The sequence below is a fragment of the Rattus rattus genome, chromosome 17 (assembly GCF_011064425.1).
Source record: "Rattus rattus isolate New Zealand chromosome 17, Rrattus_CSIRO_v1, whole genome shotgun sequence".
NCBI classification, from domain to species: domain Eukaryota; kingdom Metazoa; phylum Chordata; class Mammalia; order Rodentia; family Muridae; genus Rattus; species Rattus rattus.
In genome coordinates, this window is record NC_046170.1 from 1235006 (window position 1) to 1262119 (window position 27114).

At 52.7% G+C, this 27114-nt stretch overlaps 1 protein-coding gene across 1 annotated transcript in view; it reads left to right on the top strand.

Moving 5' to 3' along the window:
- Positions 1 to 1691: 1691 nt before the first annotated feature.
- The window catches only part of Slc12a3 (solute carrier family 12 member 3), a 36278-nt gene continuing 10855 nt past the window's right edge, over positions 1692 to 27114 (top strand). Inside the window, exons 1-21 of the mRNA XM_032887934.1 lie at positions 1692 to 2502; positions 3406 to 3552; positions 4711 to 4786; positions 6270 to 6365; positions 6576 to 6715; positions 7047 to 7157; positions 8085 to 8196; positions 8395 to 8525; positions 13030 to 13114; positions 13951 to 14105; positions 14250 to 14357; positions 14645 to 14768; positions 16442 to 16543; positions 17272 to 17427; positions 18025 to 18124; positions 18916 to 19027; positions 19474 to 19614; positions 21322 to 21428; positions 22598 to 22680; positions 24500 to 24601; positions 25512 to 25623. Of these exons, the coding sequence (XP_032743825.1) occupies positions 2227 to 2502; positions 3406 to 3552; positions 4711 to 4786; positions 6270 to 6365; positions 6576 to 6715; positions 7047 to 7157; positions 8085 to 8196; positions 8395 to 8525; positions 13030 to 13114; positions 13951 to 14105; positions 14250 to 14357; positions 14645 to 14768; positions 16442 to 16543; positions 17272 to 17427; positions 18025 to 18124; positions 18916 to 19027; positions 19474 to 19614; positions 21322 to 21428; positions 22598 to 22680; positions 24500 to 24601; positions 25512 to 25623 (2576 nt within the window). The 5' untranslated portion in view covers positions 1692 to 2226. The remainder of the gene's footprint in view (positions 2503 to 3405; positions 3553 to 4710; positions 4787 to 6269; positions 6366 to 6575; positions 6716 to 7046; positions 7158 to 8084; positions 8197 to 8394; positions 8526 to 13029; positions 13115 to 13950; positions 14106 to 14249; positions 14358 to 14644; positions 14769 to 16441; positions 16544 to 17271; positions 17428 to 18024; positions 18125 to 18915; positions 19028 to 19473; positions 19615 to 21321; positions 21429 to 22597; positions 22681 to 24499; positions 24602 to 25511; positions 25624 to 27114) is intronic.

Sequence of the window (27114 nt, forward strand, 5' to 3'; positions counted from 1 at the left end):
CCGTTCACCGGTGGTCCACTCCTGCAGCTGTCTGCTCACCTCACAGCTGGTCTGGCCTGTTGTTTCCGGCTGTAGCTTTTCATGAGCTCTTGCTCCACTGTGGCTTCTCCAAGTCCCTGGCTCCCACTGCCAGAGCATGGGGTACTAGTAAAGGTCTGTCAGACAGCGACGAGAGTTCTCAAACCTTATTTTTCTTTTTCTTTTCTTTTTTTTGGATCTGGGGACCGAACCCAGGGCCTTGCGCTTGCTAGGCAAGCGCTCTACCACTGAGCTAAATCCCCAACCCCTCAAACCTTATTTTTAACTTCACAAACTTTATTTTAAGAAATCTTGCGCCAGATGTGGTAGTACTGGGAGACAGTACTTGGGAGACAGAGGCAAGAGGAGCTTGAGTTTGAGTTCAGGTGAGTTTGAGGCCAGCCTGGTCTACAAAGTGAGTTAGAGGACAGCCAGGGCTATTAGCATACAGAGAAACCCTGTCTCGAAAAACAAAAAATATCTTGCAAATAAATAAATGGCTCCATACCAAATTTAACCATACCCGCAAATCATCACAACTTAATGAACTTCTTCCTATACAGGTAGAATTGGTGTAGAAACGGAAGCTGCGGGGCTTCACATTAATTTACACCTTTAGGATCGAATGGATGTTTTGCAATTGTCCCCCATCCAACCCAAAACAAAAACAAAAACAAAACAGAAAAACCGTGACAGTTAGAACTAGGAAAACATTAGCCTTTGTCCCCTTTCCCTGTCCTTGCCTGGTTCAGGCCTTCCCCATCCCTGTATGTTCAGCCTGCCTATGCTCTTTCTTCATGTTATGCTGTACCCACAGGGACTTTGGTTTTTATACATACATAGATGCTTTTGGCTAGATTCCACATGAGGGAGAAGGTGCGGTTTATTTCTGAGATTGTGTGATCTTACCTTATATTCATTCTGAGACCATCCATTTCCTGGAAACATTTAAACTGGATAGCTGAGTAGTATGTGTATATATAATTTATACATACATATATATGTGTGTGTATATACATATACATATATACATATACATATATACTACATATATGTAGTTTTTATTATCCATTTGTCTGTTGATGGACAAAGTCAATTCCAAATCTTTGTTAGAGTCAATAAAGCAGCAGTAAACGTGCAGAGTCTTCTCGTATTCTTGTAGGGGCTGTGTCACTTCACTGGGAAGCAAACTGAGAGCAAATTCAGGGCATGTGTCTGAGAGGGCAGAGGGAGCAGGCTTTAGCGGAAGCCCTAAGCCTCAGGTGATCCAGGAAAGCCTGGGTGAGCCTTCAGAGTCAAGGCAGGATGTCAGGCTTTTATGCCTCACAGTCATCAGTTACTGAATACCCAGCCTCTCAGGGAAAGACAGTTCTGGGTGGGGCTATTCATGAAAGGGCTGACTCTGGGGACCCTCACAGCCACAAGTCCACTGCTGTCTTAGGACATATGGAGCATTTGCTACTTCATGCATCAAGACCCAGGGTGTCTTTCATACCAGGGCACTGTCCCTGCCATGGCTTAAGAGCCTTCAGGAACACTGCTTCATGGCTCCAGGGAGGAAATCTCTGGACTCTAAACTACAGCCACCGTAGGCCAGCCTATGAATGCGGAGATCGGGTATGGCGCTGGGCCTGATTGTCCTAGAGGTCAGTGACCAGCAGCAAACCCTCAAGGTTTGTCAGCCACGAGGTGGCTGCAGGTCTGGCTTGAGGCTACTGCTCATAATGTATATTGAAATGTATCAGGAGAGACGCTGAGACTGTGAGGGACAGAGATCGGAAGACAGGCTTCCTTTTTGTTATATGCATGTCCTAAGATGACATCCATTCAAACCAGTAAGTAAAATGGAAGAAATACAAGGACTGTTAACCTGCAGTATAGGTAGGCACTGGCAACAAGGCCTTCTCTGGGTCCTCTCTCACGTCTGCTGCTTCCTAGGCTTAGAAGAGCTGCTGCAGGACTCAGGGATGTGGCTCGTGGCTCTAACCCGGCCCTCCTGCTTCAAAGTGGCCCCTGTATCAATGATCAGATACATGGGGGCAGGACAGCAGTTGCTACGCTCCGCCTCCCATTCTAGCAGAGACCCTGCTCCTTTGCCATGGGCTGTCTGGACCAAGCTCCCGCCTTCTCCCAGCTGGTGCCCAGCCTATAAAGCCACCCTGAGTGTCCTTGCCCACTCTGTCCCCTCCTTCGACACCCGGAGCCATAATGGCAGAGCTACCTGTGACAGAGATGCCAGGCGATGCTCTGTGCAGTGGGCGCTTCACCATCAGCACGCTGCTGGGGGGTGACGAGCCCCTACCAGCTGCCTGTGACAACAGCCAGCCCAGCCACTTGACCCACGGCAGCACCTTGTACCTACGCACCTTTGGTTACAACACTATAGATGTGGTACCCGCCTACGAACACTACGCTAACAGTGCTCTGCCCGGCGAGCCCCGCAAGGTGCGGCCCACCCTGGCTGACCTGCACTCGTTCCTCAAGGTAAGCAGCAGTTTAAAGACCAGCCGCTTCCCGGCTGCGTGACTTTGGTGTGATTGCCCGACACGTTCTGTCATCTGTGTTGTGAAGATGACTGGGCACCTTCCTCAAGGATCAAGATACCCAAACGAAATAGTGGACAGAGGTGCCATGAAGCTCAGGGGCACACATAATACATATCGTCCAGGCACCCACAGCCCAAAGATGATAATGAAGCCTGCTGCTTCTACAAATGCAGGTTGCACACCACTGAGAGAGACTGTGAGAGGGAGGGAGCATGCTGGGCCCTCTCAAATATCAGCTCGCTGGCTTCTCTGTCTGGGAGGCTGGAGGGTCTAATTCCTGTCACCTCACGGTTTCACCGACAGTTGCATGGTTCTGGATCTGGGGCCTTGCTAACCTCTAACACTCTTCCGTGTTTCAAAGCTACCTCAGAAGGGGCCAAGGAAGACCCCTTGTTTGAATAGGAATGCTGAGATGAGATGCTGGGAAGAAGGGGAAGAAGGCCCCAGAGTGGGCTGTGGGATAGGTGGCCCCAGAGTCAGTAGGGATAGGGAACCCAAGACTGCCATGCTGGGGGGGTCCAGGCCTGGTTCAAGTCTATCTGTGCCAGAGACCCGGTGTGTGACCTGGGACATACTGTCTCACCTTCCATCCCGTACCTTCTCAGACTGTGGGCTTGTCACATCTCAGCCCTATGCCCCAGATGGGGAGGAGCCTCCCTGAGCAGAAGCACTCTGAATGGTCCTCTTGCTCTCTCTGGTGTTTCTCCAAGCTTCAAGCAGCATTGTGTGTAAGGCTCTGTCCAGGGGCTTCCTGTGTGGCAAAGTGAGGCAGGCAGGACTGAATACAGACACCCAGCCCCGAACCCCATTTCCTGACTCCTACCGGTCTCTGGGCCCCCAGCAGGAAGGTAGCCACCTGCATGCCCTGGCCTTTGATGGACGGCCAGGCCATGAGCTGACTGATGGACTTGTGGAAGACGAGACAGGCACCAACAGCGAGAAGAGCCCTGGAGAACCTGTGCGTTTCGGCTGGGTCAAGGGAGTGATGGTGAGTGGCTGTGGACTGGGGTGTGATGTCTAGACAGGGAAGAGGTAGAGCCCCATTCAGCCTCAGCTTTGACTCCCAGGCCCTAGTGAGCAGTTTAGACTTTGGGCTCAGTTTCCCCATAAGCAGTGACATCATATTTGGTGTAGGCTTCCCAAACTTCATGCGTGCTCTTGGCCAAGACCCAACCCTGGGAAGATCTCTGCTCATCTGCTCACTAATGTGTCCTTAGGAAAGTTACTTAGCCACTCGAAGCCTCAGTTTTCTCACCTGTAACCTCGAGCGTTAAAATAGTTACTATGTGTGAAAATTCTTGAATCAACGCCTGCTAGGGGGTTATTAGAAGAAATTCCACATATGGCCACTAGAGGGCAGCACGAACATACAAATCTACAATTCCTCCCCCTCCACTCCCGAACCATACCTACTGGGAAACGGGTGTTAGCTGTAGTAGGAAGCCTACGTAAGCCTTCAGGAAGCAGAGAGTAAAGTGGCCTTGACTTTGAAAGACAATATCGGGTTTTACAAAAATGATGGGATGGAGTGCAGGGGAAACCTGAACCAGAGTCTTCATCTCCCGGGGGCTTCGCAATCAGAGTAGCAACAAGCCCTGATCTGTGTTGCCGGAACCAGGCACCCCCTGATTTTCATCTCAGCAGATGAGAGCCCCAGAAATCTCCTGAGTGTGAAGGTCACATGTCCCTACCTGGCCCTAGTAGTTGGCAGGGCCAGAGGCCATATCAGGCCCTCCTACTTGGAATTTCAGCCCCTCTGGCTTTGCCTTTAATATGGAAGCAACCTGAGGTTTGATTTCTGCTCTATGTGGGGTGCTGGCTTCGGCTGTCTTTTGCTGATGCTTCCAGAACGCCATGCCCAGGGCCAATAGCTGCTCAAGGCAATGGCTGGGATCTGGCAGATATACGGTCTTGGCCTTGGACCAGGGAGAATGATGAGAAGGCTGAAGCCCATCCCCAGACCTCCATGGCAGAGTGGGAGCAGATGAAAATTGTCCTCCCATTTCTCCCCCAAGCCAGGCAGGCTGATCCCATGGGAGGGAGAGCCCAAGAAGCAGCGGGTGTCCCCTAGACCTGGGAACAAGCACATGAGGGTTTGGCCTTGAGTCTGGCCCTCAGGAAGCCTCTAACTCCGCTCTCCTGCCAGATCCGGTGCATGCTCAACATATGGGGTGTGATCCTCTATCTGCGGCTGCCCTGGATTACGGCGCAGGCGGGCATTGGTGAGTGCCAGTCCCCTCAAGGAGAAGGGAAAGCACATGTGCGTGAGTTCTGGGTCAAACCCCTTGGGCTGTAGAGACTCCAGGCTAGACCTGCTCCTCCCCAGCACACCCTGGGATGGCAGCAGCCACCGGTGAGGGTGGAGCAGAAGAGACCATCGGATGCAGCCGCGTCAGGGTACCCCGGTGAGCCACCTTCTAGTGCACAGTGTTTGTGTCAGAGCTGGAAAGAGCAGGGTTCAGATGCTGGGCATCCTTGAGTCCCTAACCTTCTCTGGTGGGTAAAATGGGCTGACAACAGTACCCGCCTACAGGGCTACGAGGCGCTGGGAAGCAACACAGGCATGGCTTTCTTATTGTCAAAGCGGGTGCTATCCTTTCCACGACCGGAAACTATTCCTATATGGGCACACGAACTTCCTGTTAGTCAGCTCACCGAGGAAGGTAGACAGACCAACCTTAACTGAGTAGGGCAAGGTGCGTGTGTGTGCATGTGTGCATGTGTGCTTGCGTGCCTGGGTGCATGCGTGCATGCGTGTTCAAACGTGCTCATGTGTATCTTTGTACTTGAACGTGTAGAAGCCAGAGAAAGCCTCAGGCATCTACCTCAGGAACCATCAGTCCCCTTTGAGACGGGTCACTGGCCCAGATCTCACTAATTAAGCCAGCAAGCCCCAGGGATCTTCCGATCTCTACCTCCCCAATACCGGCCTTGCAGGTGCATGGCACCAGGCCTTCCTTGACTTCTGTGTGGGCTGTGGAGACCAAACTCAGATTCTCGCTCTTGCAAGCCAAGCACTTTACTGTACCTGGCTAACTCCCAGGTCCCCTGGCTTTTGTTTTCATTTTGAGACGGAGTCCGATCTATCCCAGGTCTCAAACTCACTATGTAACAACCAAGGATGACCTTAGAGTTCTAGCTACCAGGATTTCTAGCTACTAGGATTAAAAGTGTGTGCCGCCATGCCTGGATTATGGGGTACTGGGGCTCAAACCCGGTCCTTGTGCTAGGCAGGCTCTCTCCCAACTGAGCTACATCCCCAGTCCTTATTTTCAGTGGGTTCTAGATTTGGAGGGTTTTGTGGGGGCTGCTGTTGTTTGAAGCAGGCTCTCTGTCTCTCTAAGTAATTGGCTGTCTTAGAACTTGCTCTGTCGATCAGAGAGATCCACCTGCCTCCGCCGTGTGAATGCTGGGATTAAAGACCCGTGACGTCATGCCTGGCTCCTCCTTTCTGCTTTGACCCAGGGCCTCTCTCTCTATTGCCCAGGCTGGCCTTGAACTCTCTACCTCCCACATGCTGGGGTGACAGGCCTGCACTTCAGCCTCTGGCTGAGACCCATTGTTCTTCAGGTGACAAACTGAAGCTCAGAGAAAGGGACTTGGGTCGCATGGGGATTTAGGGGACAGACTCGGGTTTCTCCATGGGTTCTCGCCTGAGACGTGTGCTGATTGAGTTTTGGGGTGCTCCCATTCACCCCCACACAGTCCTGACCTGGCTCATCATCCTGCTGTCAGTCATGGTGACATCTATCACCGGCCTCTCTATCTCGGCCATCTCCACCAATGGCAAGGTCAAGTCGGGTGAGTTGTGGGGCCAGCGTTCCCTGGACTCCATGCTTTCTGAGCTACCATCCCACCCCTGCTGTACCCCATCACACCCACCTCGCTTCAGATGGGGTCTTGTGGGGGCTCTCTACCTCTCAAAGCGGTCTGGATTACCCACCCTGTGGCCCTCGGTCCTGCCCCCTGCAGAACATGGCTTCTTCTCTGGTCCCCTGCTCTGCCCACTAGGTGGTACCTATTTCCTAATTTCTCGGAGTCTGGGACCTGAGCTGGGGGGCTCCATTGGCCTTATCTTCGCCTTTGCCAATGCCGTGGGTGTGGCCATGCACACTGTGGGCTTTGCAGAGACCGTACGAGACCTACTTCAGGTGAGGGGCCAGGCGAGGGGCGGAGGGAGCGGGACAACCTCCCCACATTGCTCCTCACGCAGGCCTTCCTCCTCCGGCCTAATCTTTCCCACCATTGACCAAAGCTGTGTCTGGTCACTTTGACAATAAAAGTCTCATAAGTACAGACCATCCTCACAAGATCCCCTTTAGGGTACTTGCTGCCTTTGGGCCATGTTGTCCCTGCCCACACAGTAGTTCTCTGGGGGCAGGGGGAGGTATCCCCTCAGGGTATGCCCTAAGTGAAGTGGGAGTGGGGGTTCTGGAGGAATAGAGGGGGAGACTGGACACACAGCGGGTCTGCTCCCCACAGGAGAACGGCACACCCATTGTAGACCCCATCAATGACATCCGCATCATCGGTGTGGTCACGGTCACTGTGCTGCTGGCCATCTCGCTGGCTGGGATGGAGTGGGAGTCCAAGGTGAGGTGGATGTGCTGGGAGTGAGGAGGTGGGCCTGGTTTTGCCCCTTCTAAGTGTGCCAACTAGGCTTGAAGTGTGGCTTCTAGGACAGACAGACAGACAGACAGACAAACAAACAAACAAACAAAAACCCTAAGACAGACTTCGCTCTATTTCCTGTAACTCTCCCAAGGATGTGGTGTAGGGCTAGCATGGTGGTTTCCACGGAGCAGGGGAGAGGTATGAAGACGCCTTCCATCCTGTGACCTTTCCATCCCTGAGTGTGGTCCTTATTGACCTGGCTCACAATGGCTGCTGTCCTGACGCCTGTGGTCCAGGCAGAGGGAGACAGGGGAGAGTGAAAGAAAAGAAAGGAATTCTCCATCCATACTTTTAGGTTGAGCCAAAAGTTGTGCACATTGCTCCTGCTCACACCCCACTGGCCAGAACCTGCTCTTGTAGCTTGCGAAGCTGCAGAGAGAGGCAAGACAATGCGCTCTCCAATCCTGCTGAATCCTGTATCCAGCCAACCCTCAGAGGTTTTGTATCACGGAACAAAAGAATCGCTGAGCTAGAAGCCAGCAGGCTGGTCCAGAAGGGAGCCTTTGACTTGGGAGGGGCCTGGCCTGTGTGCCTCGCTTCTCCATGTTGTCCTCTGGCCTCCTGGCTCTGGTCTCCAGGCGGTTCTGTGCTTCACTAGCCTTCCTCTTGCAAGCGTCTGCTGCTGGGAACTACTACTCCAGACCACCTTGCTCATGTAGCCCCCAACCTGACCCCATCATGCCTCCTGCTTCTAGTCGCAGGCCAACTTGTTCACTGTCAATGTCCCTGACTCCTTGCCGCCTGACTGAGATGAGGAGACAGTCATGTGGTTAACAGAGTCAGGGACCACACGTCCCCCCTGAAGGCTGGAGCCGCCATCTGACCTCCGGTGTCCTCTTACTCCAGGCCCAGGTGCTGTTCTTTCTTGTCATCATGGTCTCTTTTGCCAACTACCTGGTGGGCACGCTGATCCCAGCATCTAAGGACAAAGCCTCCAAAGGTTTCTACAGCTACCATGGTACGTGAGGTCAGGGGCCCCACAGTGGCTCTGTGGATGGGGACAGTTGGTCTGTGTATTTGACTCCTTAAATGGGCACAAGAGGCCAGGATCTCCTCCCATGGCCACAGGCTTCCAGGGATCCCACTGCTGTCTGGCTGGACCATATTAGATGGCCAAGCCCCGAGGGTAGCTCTGACTTAGGCGTTGGTTTTCCAGGGGACATTTTTGTTCAGAACCTGGTACCCGACTGGAGAGGCATCGATGGTAGCTTCTTCGGGATGTTCTCCATCTTCTTCCCTTCAGCCACCGGCATTCTGGCAGGGGCCAACATCTCTGGGGACCTCAAGGTAAGCAGAAGCTGTCCTAACTGTCCAGTACCACTGAGGACCCGCATCCCAGAACCCTGGTATCATTCCCAGGTGCCCCCCAGCTCTGCCCTGAAGACTGACTTACTCGCTCATGACAGGCCTTTTGCCTAAGAGACCTAATCCGCCCTGCTCTGTTCTTGTTACTTTGCAAAGTTCTGTGCCTCTTTCAAATCCCTCCTGCAAGGGCTCTGCCTGGCCTTCCGCCCACCATGGTGTGTTCCCGGCATGAGAGGTCAGCCCAGTGTCTCTGGCTCTGTTTGCAGCTTAGCGTCGGACACGAGCGAGGTGCTTGGTGTGTTTGTTGAATGAATGGTAGTGAGTAGAGTCAAAGCAGCAATGCAAAGTGCTGTGCGGTGGGAATGAGAAAAGAAGGAGTAGCAGATCTTCTGGGTGGGAGTGGGCCCAGAGCCAGACGCCAAAGAGCTGGGGGTGTGCCAGACAGTAGGCCCAAAATGGTTCTGTGTTGAACTCTTATCTTAGACTCCCTCCCCATCGAAGGTGTCGCACTTCTCGCAGAATTAAGAATTGGGCACGATGGGCAAGGTGGGTACAGTGGGTGCAGTGGATGTGGTGGGCACAGTGGGCATGGGGGCATAGGCTTGGAATCCCAGGACTCATAGAGTTGAGACAGGAGGATCAGGAAAGGTGAAGATCATTCTTTACTACACAATGAGTTCAGAGCCAGTCTGGGCTCTGTGAGGCACCATTTTTTGTTTGTTTGTTCGTTTGTTTGTTTGTTTTGCCAAAACAAACCAAGAGCAAACCCAGTGTCCTGGAGGCAATGAAGAAAGGGGACCACTCAGCTGGCTAAGCCAGAGCCTCCTATTGAGAAAGCCTGGAGGACAGGACGTTTACCTAACACACTCGCTCTCTCTCTCTCTCTCGAGCAGCTGGCAGAAGGCCTTCAGCTTGACTCTCTTCAAGCCCTGTTAATAACCAGTGTCATTGTCTTAGTTAGGGTTTTACTGCTGTGAACAGACACCAAGACCAAGACAACTCTTATAAGGACAACATTTAATTGGGACTGGCTTACAGGATCAGAGGTTCAGTTCATTCTCATCAAAGCAGGATCATGACAGCATCCAGGCAGGCATGGTGCAGGGGGAGCTGAGGGTTCTACATCTTCCTCTGAAGGCTGCTAGGAGAAGACTGGCTTCCAGGGAACTAGGGTCTTAAAGCCCATGCCACAACGACACACCTTCTCCAACAAGGCCATACCTCCTAATAGTGCCACTCCCGGGGACAAGCACATACAAACCATGACAGTCATCAAGCTTCTCTCCCCAGTGCCCAGCATCAGGGCCAGAAGCTATCCAAGAGCCTGGTATGGTGGCGTGCAGTGCCCTCTATCCTCAGGCCTTAAGTTGGTCTTGGACTTGGCTCCGCCCTTCCTGTGAGACTCTTGAGCAATCTCTGTAAGCCTCAGCTTCCTCAGCTGTGAAGTGAGCCTCATACAGCAGGTGTGGACTCGATGGCTGATTCTTGTTACTTAGAGCAGAGACCGTGAGAGCAGGGAGGGCTCTCATCTCTGCCCTGTTCCTATCACACAGACTAGGAAGCCAAGCCCAGAACCTGAGGCGTGACAATGACCACGCAACGGTGAGGAGCCACACAGTGAAAGCTTAGAGAGGTCCCACTTAACACTATTTGAAAAATGATTACTATGTGTGCATGGTGTGCATGTATGAGTGCAGATGTGCACATGTGCGTGGTGTACAGGTATAAGTGCAGATGTGCACATGTGCGTGGTGTACAGGTATGAGTGCAGGTGTGCACATGTGCGTGGTGTACAGGTATGAGTGCAGGTGTGCACATGTGCGTGGTGTGCATGTATGAGTGCAGATGGGCACATGTGCGTGGTGTGCATGTATGAGTGCAGATGTGCACATGTGCGTGGTGTACAGGTATGAGTGCAGATGTGCACATGTGCGTGGTGTACAGGTATGAGTGCAGGTGTGCACATGTGCGTGGTGTACAGGTATGAGTGCAGGTGTGCACATGTGTGTGGTGTACAGGTATGAGTGCAGGTGTGCACATGTGCGTGGTGTACAGGTATGAGTGCAGATGTGCACATGTGCGTGGTGTGCATGTATGAGTGCAGATGTGCACATGTGCGTGGTGTGCATGTATGAGTGCAGATGGGCACATGCCACAACACACGGATACAGAGGTGAGAAGATAACTTCTAGGAATTTGCTTTCCCATTCTTTCACGGGATCTGGGGATCAAACTCAGGTTATTAGGGTCAGTACAAGCGCTCTACCCACTGAGCTGTATCACTGACCCCATTTTATAGGCCTTTGCATATTTTGTGTACATATGATGTGTGGGGCTCATACATGTAAACTTAAGGAAAGCTTATGTAATAGAATTCAGGGTTGACCTTGGGCGGCCCTGTCTTTACCTCCCACCTTGTCTGAGACAGGGCTTCTTCACTGTCTACTCTGGTACACACCGGGCTAGCTGCCTCATAAGCTGGAGCTTCTCTCGTCCCTGACTCCCATCTGGCCATGGGAGCCCTAGGATTACAGATGTGAGCTTCCGCACCGAGCTCTGTGTGGGTTCTGCAGATCGGAGCCCAGGGGCTCGAGCCCATATAACACTGAGCTGCCCAGGAATGCAGAGAGCATGGCATGGTTCTCATCCACACCTCCCATTTATGAGCCCATTTCACCAGGTGGGGAAACTGAGTCTCAGAGATGCCAAAGGGCCTCCCAGAACACCCGGTTAGGAAGAGATGGGCTAGATTTGCGAGCCACCCTCAGACCAAGATAGGGGTGCAAGTAGAGGCTGAGGGCTAGATTTTGTTCTCCCTGTGGCTACATGGTCCCCACAAACCAGAGGCCTTAAAATATACATCTCCCTGCTCAGGAGACTGGAAACCTCAGAGAAGGCATTGACAACACAACTATGCCCCTCTAAAAGTCTGGGGATGGTCCTTTCTAGCTTTGTCCTAAGCTGTGTGGCATCCTGACAATGCCGCCCTGAACTGGCGGTCATTTTAACCTGTCGCTCTAACAATGGGTGACATCTTTATGCTCCTTCTTCTTCTGATAGGACTCCAGTCATCAGCTGAGGCGCCCTCTAATCCAGCATGTAGCGTGACCAGCTGTGCTTGGGTCTGGGAACCCTGACTAGGGTCAGCGAGGGAACAAAGGAAGGACAGACACATGGACAGGGACACTGGAGTCTGGGTCCAATGGAGCACACACCTCCTACCGCCAGCCACCAGAATCTCTCCACTGCATATTTAAGTCCAGCACAGGGGAGAGGTTACTAGCTTGGTAGGAAGTCTCTGTAGGTGAGAATCTCAGGCTGTAGGCATCCCAGAGGAGGAAGAAGCTTCAGACGCTACCGGTCTTTGTATACACGAGTCACTCACTCAGACTCCCAAGTAAAGCTTTGTCACCAGGGTAAGGCTCTGTCACTCTCTTGGGGCTAAGGCCTCGGAGTCCTTGACACAGTCACTCAAGATTTCAGTCACTCAGGGAGTCCCTGCTCCCTTTAAGAATGACCTCATCTCTAGCATCGCTAGCAAGCTAGGGTCATAGGATCCCCAGACAGAGACCCCAGCAGATTCAGGTCTCCCCAGGTTGCAGCCCCCTTCCACTGTGGGGCTCTGCTTTTATCCCTCTTCAGTCTGTTGACCTATGTTTCACACTGTGATCTGTCTGCTGGGCTTCCCGGGGCACTGGAAGGTCTGCAGACAGTTAGTTCATGGCAGGCTTGGCCTTCCCCTGGGTTGGGGCTGGGCCCCAGGAGTGGAGCAGTCATTGAGGTTGCTGTGGAAAAGTAGCCTGTGCGGCTGGGCAGGAACCAGCTCCCAGGGTCTGAGGCTGAGGGGCTGTGGGTCAGGACTGCACCTGAAGCTCTGTAAAGCCGTCCTCCTCACATCCCGCCACCCTCAATTCCTCACTAGCTGGGTGGGACTGTACAGGCCATTTCTCGGGAAATTGTGTTTGAGAGAGCGCAGGGGAGGAGAAGGCTATGATCTGTGGGGGTGGGCGTAGGGAGTGGGAAATGGGCGTCGTGACAGTTGGGAAAAATCTTTCTCAGAGCAGGAGAATGCTTGGGGGAATGTCTTCTGACTCGGAGAGCCAGACTAATAGCTAATGGTGATTTTCTGTGGCACGTAGAGCTAGGCGAAGAGCGTCTGGGCCCTGGCTTCATTTCTAGCTGTAGCCAGCTGCTGTGGGTGAGTCTGAGATGGAGAGCCAGCATGGGCTCCCCTCCCCCCACAACCACCAGTGAGCCCTAACATGGGTCCTCTGGGTGTAATACGGCTGATAAGGTTTCTCACCTTCAACCCTGGGATCCCAGAGTGACGGCCATCTTGTAGGTCCTCAGTGGTGGACCCTCTTCTTCCAGGGCTGGACAGATTCTGAGGGTCCAAGGTCAGGGTCTGCTGCTCACCCCACCAAGGCACTGCGGCCCAAGGGGATCCATCCCACAGGCTGCCTGATAATACCATGCCCTCCCCCAGGACCCTGCCGTCGCTATTCCCAAGGGAACACTCATGGCCATTTTCTGGACCACCATTTCCTACCTTGCCATCTCGGCCACCATCGGTGAGTAGCCAGCAGAGCACGGATGTGGAGAACGAGAAGAGTGGCTCCGCCCCATAGTGGGGCTGGAGGAGTCTGCAATGTGGACTTGGCTTCTAACTGTGAGGCAGCCCTCAAGCCCTGCTTCTGGGGCACCCATTACCTCTACAGTGACAGAGCATCTTCTTGGTGAGGGAGGCCAGAGCAGGCTCCTCTGATACCTCAAGACATTGCTGTTCCAGATCCCTGTGTGAAGACCGTGCACAGTGTTTAATAATCACGTTTAATCTGGGTACTACCATTGCCTTCGTCCCAGAGAAGAAACCCAGGGCTCTGAGGGGTAGAACCTCTGGGTACTCTTGTTTCCAGATGGCCAGGGGACTCGAACATTCTCATGGGCACTCGGGGCTTAAGAATCAGGTCTCTGCTTTAAGGACATAGAGCACAGCCCTTCAGCTCTCCCTGCCTTGAGTTAAACAAAAATAAGGATATTGCCTTGCTCAGATTGTCAGGTACCCCCCAAATACCTCCATAGCTGCTGTCATTGATACTGTCACATGATAAGCTGGCCTGTATACAGTATCTCAACTTCTGCAGAGGTGGCCAGCGTTTGGGGATGGGGAGAGGGTAAAGCAAAGGACACACACACACGCACACACACACATACACACATGCATGCACACACACAGATATGCACACACACACATGCATGCACACGAGTGCACACACACATATGCACACACGCACATGCATGCACACATGCACACACGCGCACATACACATGCACATGCACACACACACACATGCACTCACATGCACATGCAATGCACACACATCTCAACACACCTTCCTCCTTTCAGGCTCCTGTGTGGTGAGGGATGCCTCTGGGGACGTGAACGACACCATAACTCCTGGCCCAGGCCTCTGTGAAGGGCTAGCCTGCGGCTATGGCTGGAACTTCACGGAATGCTCCCAGCAGCACAGCTGCCGCTATGGCCTCATCAACTACTACCAGGTATAAGCGGTGGACCTGGCTGAGGGACACCCAAGTCCAGAGAGGTAGGGGAGAGTGTGGGGGTTGAAATGTCAGGACCACAGCCTGCTTTGGGGAAGGGATACCCAGTGGTGTTTCTAGTTCAGCACCCCCACATTCCCACAGACCATGAGCATGGTGTCTGCCTTCGCACCCCTGATCACAGCCGGCATCTTTGGGGCCACCCTGTCCTCGGCCTTGGCCTGTCTTGTCTCTGCTGCCAAGGTCTTCCAGGTGAGGTCACGGAAAGGGGCTGCCGGGGTTCTGGCTGGGAAGAGCTGAGAAGAAAGGGTCCCTGGCTACTGTGAAGTGGGTCATGTGATATGGGTCTGGGTGGAAGGGAAGGAAAACGGGCTCGCAAACTCTTAAAGGAAGTAGCCCTGTCTCCATGGTGAGGGGAGGGCTGGGTTTTACCATTCTCAGAAATGAAAAGCTGACGAGGTCAAGGGCACAGTTGGCCCTGGGAAGGGCAAAGGGGTGGGTCCTGGCTAGGGTTTGAGTGTGGCGTTCACTGTCTACAGTGCCTGTGTGAAGACCAGCTGTACCCTCTGATTGGCTTCTTTGGCAAGGGCTATGGGAAGAACAAGGAACCTGTGCGTGGCTACTTGCTGGCCTACGCCATCGCGGTGGCCTTCATCATCATTGGTAAGAGGCTCCTTTTCCTGCCCCCTGTGAAGGTCCTAGGACCTGCTCCCCTTACCCCTGTGCCACTGGGCACTTGGCGAACAGCACTTATTTGGTGCTGGGGCCAGGCACAAACTAAACACTTGTTTTACTATCGAGGCACATCCCGGTCCCGGTACATAAACGTTTGAGTGGGTGAGGCCCAGGGTGGCCCACACCAAGCCATGCCAGGGAGTGTTGTTAGGAGGAAACTTCAGTGCCTTTCCTGCTTCTGCATTCCAGTGTCCTGACAGCTGGGACGTAACCCCGCCTCCAGGACACCGTCGGAGGCGGGCCAAGCTGATATAATTGGCTAACACAGTCATTACCTTTGTGCATGCGTAAACTAGACAAAGCCAGCCTCTCACCCAAATAATAGGTAGGCTGGCCTCTGCTGGCTTTGCCATGCTCCTGCTGTATGACTGTCATTTCTCTGAGCCACAGTTTGTTCAGCTGCAGAGTAAGGGGCAGTGCATGGATTGTAAGCCACAGATGGGCAGAAAGAGAGTCCATGTGAGAGCACAACCCCATACAGACGCACACACCCAATATATCCTGGTTAATTCAGTCAAGGAAGCAGAATTCGAAAAAGAGAAGCAACCACCCTATGACGTGACATTCCCTGCCCGGCTCCCTATGCAGAAGTGGGGCGTATGGTCTGTGGAAAGTCCCACCCCCACCCCTATTCCCCTCTCTCCACCCCCTCTCCCAAAGGCACCTTCCTGTTAGAGCCAGATCCCTGCAGCTCCGGCTGGTCCCGTTGGTCATCCAGCCATGGGACTTGCCCCTAATAGTCTGGTTGCTATCACCCAAAGGAAGATTCTAGATACTAGATCCTGCATTGTATGAAGTGTCTCGCCTGGGAAGCAGAGAAGTCTAGTTGAGTGGCCTTCTCGAGAGTCACCCTGTCTCCTTAGAGCTGTAGGTTTCTGGGTGGTGTCTTTGGGCTGATGATTCTGACTTAGCCAAGCTGAGGACCATGACCCTAAATACTCAAGGGAACCTAATAAGGTTCTGTGCAGAGATACTTGTCCCCAAAGAGCTGCTTGTCTTTCTTTTGGGCTCCCCAGAAAGACCCTAAGCTGGACATGCACATGTTTATGTGAGTGTATTACAGCCAGCGAGTCAGGGAAGAGGAAGGACCACTGTGGACAGGACTGGGAGATGCTCTCAGGGGTCATGGGTCACACTGACAAATGTATTCCTTATATTTATTTGAGGTCAAAACTGTCATGGCTACTGCCCTTGGCCACCCAGTATCCTGAAAATGTCCATCCCCCTGTCTTCCACTTTCTAAATATTTTTATACATTTGTTATGGGGGAGGGGGAACATATGAGGGTCAGAGGACAGCTTTCAGAAGTCCACTCCTTCCAGCACTTGGGTGATGGCTTAGGCCAGTAGGCCTTGATGGGGAGTGGCGTTACCAGCTGCGTGATCCTGCCTGCTCCCTCCATCTTAAAACCTGACGCTTAGGTTTTCTAAGACACTGACCCTCGGGAACATCACGGGGCAAAGGACTCGCTTCCCAGATGAGAAGGTTGAGTTGTCTGAGCATCCAGGCCTGGCAGTGCTAGGGGCCACCCTGTGAGTGCGCGCCAGGCAGCTCCTGGGAGGAGCCCAACATGTTGCCCCTTTCTCCTTGGGTCTTTGAAGCTGAGCTCAACACCATCGCTCCCATCATTTCTAACTTCTTCCTCTGCTCCTACGCCCTCATCAACTTCAGCTGCTTCCATGCCTCCATCACCAACTCACCTGGTGAGCAGACCCCTGTTCCAGCTACCAGAAGAGGGGGGGAGGAGCTGCGGGTGGAAAGGGGGAGGAGACCTGGGCCAGAAAGGGATGAATTTCCCAGTAGCAGATGATGTAGCTGTTTGTGCACAGATCACCGCTAGGGGCGCTGTTCATCCTGCAGCAATTGAATGGCATAGATTAGGGGTGGAGGCGAAACTTCCGCTGCTGCTGCAAACTTTCTAGCAGATGGCAGTAGCGAGCAGAGAAATACTTTCGCCAATGAATCCTAGATCTTCGAAGGGCCTGTTATCCCAACACTTTTCATAAAGACCACAGTGTGCCTGCCACTCTTACAGATGCGCCATGGTACAGTGATCACTAGAAGTAGCCCTGACCTAGCAGAGAGCCAGGCAGAATTAAGTGTCTTAATTCCATCCCTTTAATCCCCTGGGTCCCATAAGACCCTTGGGATCTGGTACTGTTGCTGATGCTTGGGCTGTGTTTGATCAGGGCTGGATGTTCCCTTCCTGGTATAGCTTATCGCCATAGTGAAATAAATACCCAACAAGCAAGGTTGTGGTACTCCCTAGAGCCTCCCTACCCCACCCCGGGTGTTAAGCCTGGTGGGGCCCTAGGGGTAGTGGACCAGGCCAGGACCGCAGCACTGGCTGTGAAAGCATGGAGATTGTTGTAGCTCTGCGAGGGAGAAGGCTCCTGAGCATGCGCATGTGCACTGGCCTGGTCCCGCCCAGGATGGAGACCCTCCTTCCGATACTACAGCAAGTGGGCAGCGCTGTTTGGGGCAGTGATCTCCGTGGTCATCATGTTCCTGCTTACCTGGTGGGCAGCTCTCATTGCCATTGGAGTCGTTCTCTTCCTCCTGCTCTATGTGATCTACAAGAAGCCAGGTGGGTGGCCATCATTACCCTGGGGCTCAACTCCCTGCCTGGGCAGCCATGCAGCCAAGCCTGTCCTTCCTCCCAGTTAGATCCTGGCCTTGGCCTCACCCCTAAGTGGGACTCAGGCTGGCCTCCACTGCAGCCTTCCTGAGCTTGGTGCTCAAAGGAACATGCCCACTGAGAGCCAGTCTTCTGTCGGCTAGCGTGTATATACGGGGTAGGGCGACCATGAGTGAACTGCAAAGGTAGACACTGAGAAAGACAGTCTACCTGCATGTAGCAGTCCTGAACGGACTGCAGTCTGAGGGAGGTTACCCTAGAGCTCTACTTCTGAACGTGGCCTTCTGGATGGCTTCAGAGCTCTGCTTGTCGAATGGGTGTTCAACCCTTAACTCCATGACCTTGAACTAGGTGACCATAAATGTGGCATGTGGCATCAGACCTGAACTCATTAGGGACAGAGCTGCCAGCTGTCTATCCATCCACAGCTGTCTATCCATCCCAAGGTGCTCTGTGCCTAAGAAAGATGGACAGTACCTCCCCCGCCCCCCAATTGACTGGTTGCTCCCTGCAGTTTTGAGTCTTGTTCTCGCCCTCTTCCCGCAGAGGTAAACTGGGGCTCCTCAGTGCAGGCTGGCTCCTACAACCTGGCCCTGAGCTACTCCGTGGGCCTCAATGAGGTGGAAGACCACATCAAGAACTATCGGTGAGCAGGGCTTCTGGGCCAGCTGGGAGCCTGAAGCTAGCCATGGTTCTCTGCCCTGGTAGGTCCAGGACGGAAGAATCAGTCGGCACTGCCAGATAGGGACAAAGCAATAAGGGGTCCAAGTGTCCCAGCTCCCACAGTGGAAGCCGAGTTGTCAGGGTCACATGGTCTGATTCCCGTGACACAATCGTGGGTTAGTGGCAGTGACAAGCCCTTCAAAGCTGAACGGTGAGGGAAGTCGCTCACCTTCCATATTCCTCTCACCTGGCCGTAGTAGATTCAGTAAGATCTATGACTGTGACCCCCGACGCTCATGGCAAACCTCTGAGGGTCCTAACCTCAGACACAGAAGAGGACAAATGAAGTTTGGAGATGTTAACTACCTGTTTGCCCAGCCGGCAAATGAACCATGGAGTCTGGTTTGGATGGGCAGGAATGTTTAACTCGTGCTGCCTTTCACCACAATGGTTCCGGCACCCGGCCAGAGTTTGTAAACAATAGCCTCCTTGTGACTGATCTGTACTCTGCTTTTGCCACGCTGGCTTTGGTGAGGGCAAAGGAAGTAGGTAGGCTGGTGCGTCTGATGGCCCAGGCAAGGACAGGGAAACAAAGTATCATACCTCAAAAAAACCCATGAAAGATCTCGTGTCACAGCTGGAAAAATGGGTCCCAGTGCACACAAGTCTCATCCAAAGCTATCAGGATTGAGGAATCCAGGAGCATATGCCTTTAGCACAAAGGCCCTAAAGGGTCTTTCCTGACATCTCTCGCTGTGTTCTTCCTTCTCCTAGCCCCCAGTGCCTGGTGCTTACAGGGCCCCCCAACTTCCGCCCAGCTCTTGTAGACTTTGTGAGCACGTTTACCCAGAACCTAAGCCTGATGATCTGTGGCCATGTGCTCATTGTGAGTGCTCCTGGGGGCTTGGGAGGGACACCCTGTACGGGGGCGTGGGGTGTGGCCACGGGGCGTGGGGTGTGGCCACGGGGCGTGGGGTGTGGCCACGTGCTCATTCTGAGTGCTCCTGGGGTGTTGGGAGGGACAACCTGTACCCTGGGGCACGGGGACCTGGATGTAGTATCTACCAAGGGATAGGAGGGGCAGCGGAAATGGATCTAGCAGAGCCTGGCCAGGTCCTTCCTTCAAAACATGGTCTCATAAAGCCCAGGCTGGCTCAAGTTCACTGTGTAGCTGAGGCAGAGCACCCAAGTGCCACGTTTAGCTTCCATTCTTTACCTTCCATCTTCCGCTCTAATCAAGAACACCACTAGGTGCTTCTGAGGCTCAGAGGAGCCTCTAGGACACCAGAAGGACTGAGGACAGCCATGACACCACATGTTCCTCACCCACAGGCACCCGGCAAACAGAGAGTGCCCGAGCTCCGGCTCATCGCCAGCGGACACACCAAGTGGCTGAACAAGAGGAAGATCAAGGCCTTCTACTCTGACGTCATAGCTGAGGACTTGCGCAGTGGCGTCCAGATTCTCATGCAGGTGTCCTGGCCAGGCTTCCTACGGGACTTAGTCAGCGAGGCAGCAAGCACGGCAGAGGCAGAGTGGGCTGACCCAGCTTAAGCTTCTTGACTGCAGTGGACGCCCCCCACTGGTTTACGTCTCAAGCTGTGTGGGCTCAAGAGCGCCCAGGAGTCTTGGGAACTTGTGGGGACTTTGGGGCTTTGCCCAGATCCTGTTTCTGCTTTATTTTAGTTTAGTTAAATTTAGTTGTTTTTTTTTTTTTTTCTTCTTTCTCTTTCAGTATCAGTATTGGGCCTTGAGCCTTAGGACCTTTTTACTAAAGAAACAAACCAAAAAGTGTCTGAGACTGAGTATCACTAAATTATCCGGGCTGGCCTTGAACTCGCTCTGCAGCCCAGGTGGGCTGTGACTTGCAAATCCTCCTGCCTCACCTTCCTAGTTAGCTCCCATTTTATTTTATTTTTTTTCAGATATAGTTTGCACTTAGCAAAGTAACAGATGTTTGCACATGTGGCCACCACACAGTGGTGTATAGCCATTGCTCAGACTGACATCCAGAGTGTTCCGCTGGCCAGTGAGTTCACTGCTCCATGTTTCCACGCGAAACATCAGAGAATCCTTTTCAATGGCTTTAGCAGTTTCTCAGCTTGAAAAAAAAAGTTGGAGGTCTCTCCCAAGTTTCCCAAAAAAAAAAAAAAAAAATGTTTTAGAAGAGGTAGAGAGAGGGACACAGTGAAGTGTGCACTTGGTGTTTGTTTTGTGGGTTTCTTGTTTCTTTCGTTTGAGACAGGTGACCACCAGTAACCACCATGCAGAGTGTGCTAGCTTTGGACTCACTGTGTTGCTTGGTGTGCCCCAAATTCCTCCCATTCATGCAAAGTATCTCCGTCTTAGCTTTAGGGGTTGGGGGCTGATACTCGGGGATCAAGTACAGGGTCTCCTGAGTGCTAGGCTAGGCAAGCACTCGGCACTCACTCCAGCACTGAGCAAAACCATCGTGTGCCCCCAGCTTCTTGGTAGTTATGACTATTGGCAAGTATACCATGCCCAGATAGATAGACCGACATATATAAAGAGAGATATGTGAATTGGTTTTGAATTATATACCTTTAAATGATTAATTTCTTTTGGAGACAAGGTCTAACAGTGTGGTCCCGGCTAACAGAAACTATCAGTGCAGATCCTCCCGTTAATCTCTAACTCACAGGGATCTGCCTCCTGTCTCTCCCCACGCCAAAATGGCTAATTTACTATATTGACTTTACTCCAAATATTTTAAAGAATCCTGATATGGAAGAGGGAGAAGGAGAGGGAGAGGCTAGGGGAAACAGAGGGAGGGAAGGAAGGAGGAGAGAAGGAGGGAGGCGGGAGCTTGGGGGGAGTGAAAGAGAAGACCCTGACAGGATGTGAACACCCGCACTTTGGAAGCAGAGGCAGGAAGATGTACAAAAGAGGGAGGGAGGGAAGAAAGGAGGAGAGACAGGGAGGAAGGGAGAATATTCAGACTCGGTGGCCCAAGAGTCCTGTAACTTGACATAAAACTCAAGTCTCACACTTTCCGTACAGACAGAACCCTGAGCCCCTTGGAGCCTGAGTGGGAGGGGTGGCTGAGAGGGGCAAGAGCCTTTCCCTGGTCATTTGTCACAGGGCAGAGCCCCTGCTGATCCTAGAGTCTCGGGGCCAGGCCACTTTCTGACTTGACTCTTCTCCCTACCCCCCTCGAAGGCCTCGGGTCTGGGAAGAATGAAACCTAACATTCTGGTGGTTGGCTTCAAGAAGAACTGGCAGTCTGCCCACCCAGCCACACTGGAGGACTACATTGGCATCCTGCAGTGAGTGAGCATGCAGGGGCAGCCTGTGAGCGGTCGGTTGGCGGCACAGGGACTTCCTGGGTAGAGGGAAGCCGAGCAGAAGCAGCGTGGAGACATCTGAGTCACTCGGCAAAGGCTGCGGTAGAACTAGCAGAGGGCGTCTTCCCCTTGACTTTCGCAGACACCGAAGTCAGCAGGGATTTGGCAGCAGAGAGTGGAGCAGGCCAAGTATGAGACTCTGGGGAGCACTGGGGACTGTGGCAAACTGGAGAAAGCACTGGCCAATCCGGGCCGCAGGAACTTTCAGTTTTTCAGAGAAGCCGAGAAGGGTGGTGGTTAAGGGAGAATCTTTGAAGGTTCACAGCTTTAAGGTAGGACATCAAGCAGAGATGGGGAGAGAGGCCTGAGGACAGTCCCAGAAGGCTTGAGCATTGACTCTCGCCTCAGCACCTCCAGCTCTTGCCCTTCCGTGTGTAGGGAATGGCTGTCTAGATTGTCTTTCCACTGTTGTCCCACACAGAGGGAAGCACCATCAAAATACAAGGCTGAGCTTTGAGGCCCTGCAACCTACACCCGGGTCTGCTGTTGACCCTCTATAGAACTCAGCTCTGACAGTAGCTGCTTCTAACACAGCATGGCATGGGGTAGAAAATCTGGCCTCCAGGCTCTCTGGAGCTCCAATGTCTAAGGCAATCTGGGAAGCCCAATGGGTCAGACCTTCAGGGAAGCCTTGGTATTATCAGTGAGTCAGTAATTATACTCTTGGGTCAGAAGTCTTCCAGACATCCTGTATAGCTGACCTGCCATGTGAGGAAGGCCATTCCTGTGTGCACACCTGTCCATTGGCTTATGGTCCCACCATATAATCTTTGTCCCAGTTACTCAGTTCCTTACTGTCTGACGGTGAGGAAGCTGCCCCCACCCCAGGACAGGTTTTCCTGTGGAAAGTGGAGGCTAGAGTCACCACCAAGCCCCGCTACTGTGGGCAGAGAGGTTGACAAGAACAACTCATGAGCGTGACGTGAAGCAGCCCGGATTTGGTTTCCCCAGGAGTATCCTGGATGGCATTCCAGTTCTGCCTGTCTACTATACGTATAGGGAAACTGAGGCCCACAGACCAGTGCTCGACATCGGTTCTCCTGGGAGCCAGGTCACAGGGCCAGCATCTTGACCCTGCGTCTTCTTCCTAGTGACGCCTTTGACTTCAACTACGGGGTGTGCGTCATGAGGATGCGTGAGGGGCTCAACGTCTCCGAGGCGCTGCAGACGCACAGTGAGTACACGCTGCCATCTGATCAGCCCCTGTGGAAAACCAATGCCTTTTCTAAGCAGTAGAAGAGAGGGAAAAATTAGTTAAGTCATGGACGTGAAGAGAGTGAGTTCTTAATGGTTCCTTGGAGTCCGTCAGTTTCCAAACAGAAGTGAGATCCAGAAAGAGCAAGTGACCAACCGGGCCAGGGTCATGCTTCCAGCAAGGCCAGAAAGGAGACTAGAGCTCTCCAAGGCACTGTTGTGTTCTGATAACCAATGGGTAAGTTGGACCTGATAGAAGTCAGGCATCTAGAAATACCACAGAGAAAATACCTAAAGGCCATGGACTCTGACCATTGCGTCTCAGGTCTGTCCTTGGTACTCAAAGCTGGAACGTGTTTTACGGCATCTGGAAGTTGCACCTGACTGAGAAGACTCTGAATTAGTGATAGAAATGGGGAAGACAAAGGGTGGTCAGGACTGGCAGACACAGAGACAGGACTCTGTTCCTTGCAGGCAGGGGTATTGTCACCCAAGGCCAAAGATATTCCTATGTCCATAGCATCCAGGCACAAACATTTATGTAGCCATCATGGCAGTCAGCAATCATGCTCTCAGCAGGGAACGCAAAGCTCCCCCAACCCAGGGTGGTGAGCCTCTACAGACAAAGCCATGCTTGATGCTCAAGATGGTTACCTCAGACACAAGAGTATCCTGGGGAGGTGGATGCTCAGAGGCCTCTCTGAGGACCAGGGCTGTCTGATGCTGAGGAGGGCAGAGCTGGGCAAGGAATGTCTTAGGTGGGGTGTCTGGTGGAGGAGCAAGACAAAACAAAACAAAATACCTAAAGACTTGTGGGAAGCCAGGGCAGGAGAGGGAAGCAAGCAGCAGCCAGGTACCCTGGCAGAAGAAGCAGAGAACTTCCTTTTAGTGTTAGCAGAGACCCAGAAGATGAGGAGCCTACGGGCAGAACCCCCCACCTCCCCTTGCAGTTAACCCCATGTTTGACCCCAGAGAGGGAGGCAGGAGAGCCAGTGGCAGAAAGGCTGGGCCATCTGTGTCTGGCATGGGTCAGCCCCCTCCCCCATCTGTTCAGATCTAAGTACTCTTGTCCTATGGGGATGCTAGTGTCAGGCCATCTGGGAATTTGGCCAAGAGTAAATGGCTTTCTCTTGCGACAGTGGTGTCCTAACAGCCAGGGCTGGGTTACTGTAGGTTTTGGTTTCCTGTTGAAGATGACCAGTTATGGGCCCAAGTTCTGCCCTTTATAAGACTCCCCCTCAGTTGTTCAAATGGCATATTCAAAGAGGAGCAGCGTGCAGTTGCTTTCTTTCAGGGGCAACTGGGAGGTGGGGAAAGTGGCAGCTGGTAAGGGGATGTCCTGCTACATCTGTGAGGGAAAAAAGAGGTACAGAAAGACGGACAAGCTCCATCTGCACAGGGATGCTACACAGGGACACAGGGATGCTACACAGGGACACAGGGATGCTACACAGGGACACAGGGATGCTGCACAGGGACACAGGGATGCTGCACAGGGATGCTGCACAGGGACACAGGGATGCTGCAGAGATAGAAGAGTGTTCTCCTAACCAATGGTCCCTCAGTGCCCATCAGCATCCATGAAGAGGGAGTCAGGAGTGGAGAAGAGGTTCACGTAGCACTATATAAAGCATGGGAAGGGACATTAGCTTTGTCTTACCAGGCCTGCAGGACGCCTCTGGCCACTGCATGCTCACCTTGGTGAGGATGGCTAGCCCGCCTCTCTGGGAAAGCTGGCTGTCTTCAGGTGGGTCCTGGCAGTGAATGTGCTGCCTCTGTTCTGGCCACCTTCTTTTCAGCAGCCCCGGAGGCCCTGGTACAGGAGGAGCAGACCAGCACCATCTTCCAGTCGGAACAAGGCAAGAAGACCATTGACATCTACTGGCTGTTTGACGATGGAGGTCTGGTCCCCTCACACCCATCTCTGTCCCTTGGGAGTTTCTGTCCTCAGGGTCTCTGCATCTGCTGGCATGATGTTCTGTGTTGTGCTTGCCCAGGCCTCTGGTGGGAGCCTCTAAGTGGACAGGCGCCTTAGCCCATCTTGGTTTTAAAACACAGCCCTCAGCTTTAGTGGCGCTGTATTTGACAGAGTAAGAAAGAGACCACAGCCCTGCCCTAGTGTCTGTGGGTTCCACATGAGTCCTGTCCTCCCAGAGACCAAAATACTGAAGAAGAAAACTATGTCTGGTTGGACATACATAAGCTAATTTTCCCGTCACCGTTTCCAGGAGCCATTATCATGGTCCCTGCTCTGTGGCAGGAGTGATAGGAGAGGACCTAAGGGATATTCAAGGGCAGGTGTGTAGGTGCCCCACAGATCCTGCATCACTCTCTAGAGGGTCTGTGGGACCTGCAGAGGTGGGCATCTGAGGGCAGGTCCTGGAGTCGACTTCCCTGTGGATATCGAAGAGTAACTGTGTGGTTCTTTATGGCACCTGTGTAAGCTGGGATATGCGAATCTGTGCCCGCCTGGAAGTGCCAGGCACTGCTGGACACAGTGTCACGTACCTACAATCCCATCATTTGGGAGGTAGAGGGAGGAAGATCGAGAGTTCGAAGCCAGCCTCAGCTACATAATAAAACCTTGCCTCAAAAAGGCCAAATAGTGATAATTCTGAAAAGTAAAGAGTCAGACGAGCAAATAAACACCAGCCTGCCCAGTGCACTGGCTTAGTCTGGCAAGCTCCTCCGTGGCTGAGCAGCTCACGTCCAGAGAGGGGAGGGTTCTGCTGTGGCAGTGTGGGGTGGAAAGACACAGGGGGTTCTGTCCTGAGTCCTTTCCTTTTGGCTCCTGGGGATCTTCCCTGCCAGGCCTCACCCTCCTCATCCCTTATCTCCTGCACCGCAAGAAGAGATGGGGCAAATGCAAGATCCGCGTGTTCGTCGGAGGCCAGATCAACAGGATGGATGAAGAGAGAAAGGCGTAAGTGGGGACCACAGGGGCTGCACTGACTTCCCATCCCGCCTCCCTGTGGCACCAGACTCCCGGTCCCTGTACCCTCCAGCTCTGCCTGCGGGTGGCCCTGAGGTTGCCCCAAAGCCCAGGTCAGCCTCTCTCCAGCTCACAGTAATGGTGCCTGGGGCTCATGCAGGAGCTGTCTCCACTTCTGGGCCCACCTTAAGGAGCCCCAGGTGTCTTGGTGTTTGCTCTGATAGGAGCATGTGGTAAGTCTGAAATCACAGGACTCTTCAAGGACAGACTCATGGAATGACAGGACAGAGGTACGTGAAGCAGGATTAGAATGCTTCCTGACAGTGTCCCCAGAGTGGGGATGCAGGCTTAGGGAAAACGTGAGGTGGCCAGGAGATGAGAAAGCCACACCAATCTCATGGTGAGAAGCGACTTTTAATTCCCCCTCAGGTCTCTGGATGATTTGGCAGGAGATCTTGGTGTAAAGCTGGCCTATTCTTGAGCTCAGTGGAACTTCTAAGCAAACAGAGCAGGCCTGGCTCATTGGCTTGGCAGGCAATGCCCAATCTTGGCAGAATTTGGTGACACTGGTATATTTATATGGGTTTTCATTGTGACCTCATTCTGACAATAAGCGCTGTTTCCTACTTCAATTAGGAGATAAAATTTCTTCTGAAATGTGTTACTTAGCCCCTTTTTAATGACTGTAACAAAACGCCTGAGGCAGTCCGTCTCATAAAGAAGAGAGGTTTCTTTTTGCTCTAAGGGCCATGTCTAGTGACATTCATCTTGCTGTCAGACACCTGACGTGATGGTGACACAGTTATCATATGGCAAGATACTGGTGTGTGTGTGTGTGTGTGTGTTTGTGTGTGGGCGTGTGTGCATGTGCATGTGTGGGCATGTGTATGTATATGTGTGTGCGTGTGTGTGTGTGTGTGCGTGTGCATGTGTGTATATATGTGTGTGTGTGCGTTCTCCCCTTTTTCTTATGAAACCTCCAAAGTTCAGTTCAACCGTGGATGCAATCTCAGTGACCTGGCTTCAAACCTAAACATGTCCCAGAGTCCCCATCCAGAAACACAAGAACAGGATTCTATTTCCATGATCTCACTCCCACACGCTGAGGATTAAAATTTAACCTGAGTTTATGGGGTAAACTGTATGCAAATCGCAGCACCAAGACAAAATGTGACTTGCCTTAAATAAACACAGAAGTACACAGAGGTGTGGCTGTGGAGGTGTCAGGTTGGCGTGAGTCGTAGGGGAGGAGTTGGGGCAACATCGACTTTTCAGCAAAGGAAAGTAATACTAAAGGTCATAGATAAGACCTGCTCAGACCAATAGTGGTGGTTTGTCCATAGAGAAGAGCCTGGCGCAAATTCTAGCACAAGACCACAGGAGGAGGTGACCCCTGGCCTGTACCACTCGTCTTATACCAGGATTCCACCCCTGTTTTTTCTTCTAATCACCCTGTGAGTTCAGGGAGGCCCAGCATACTGT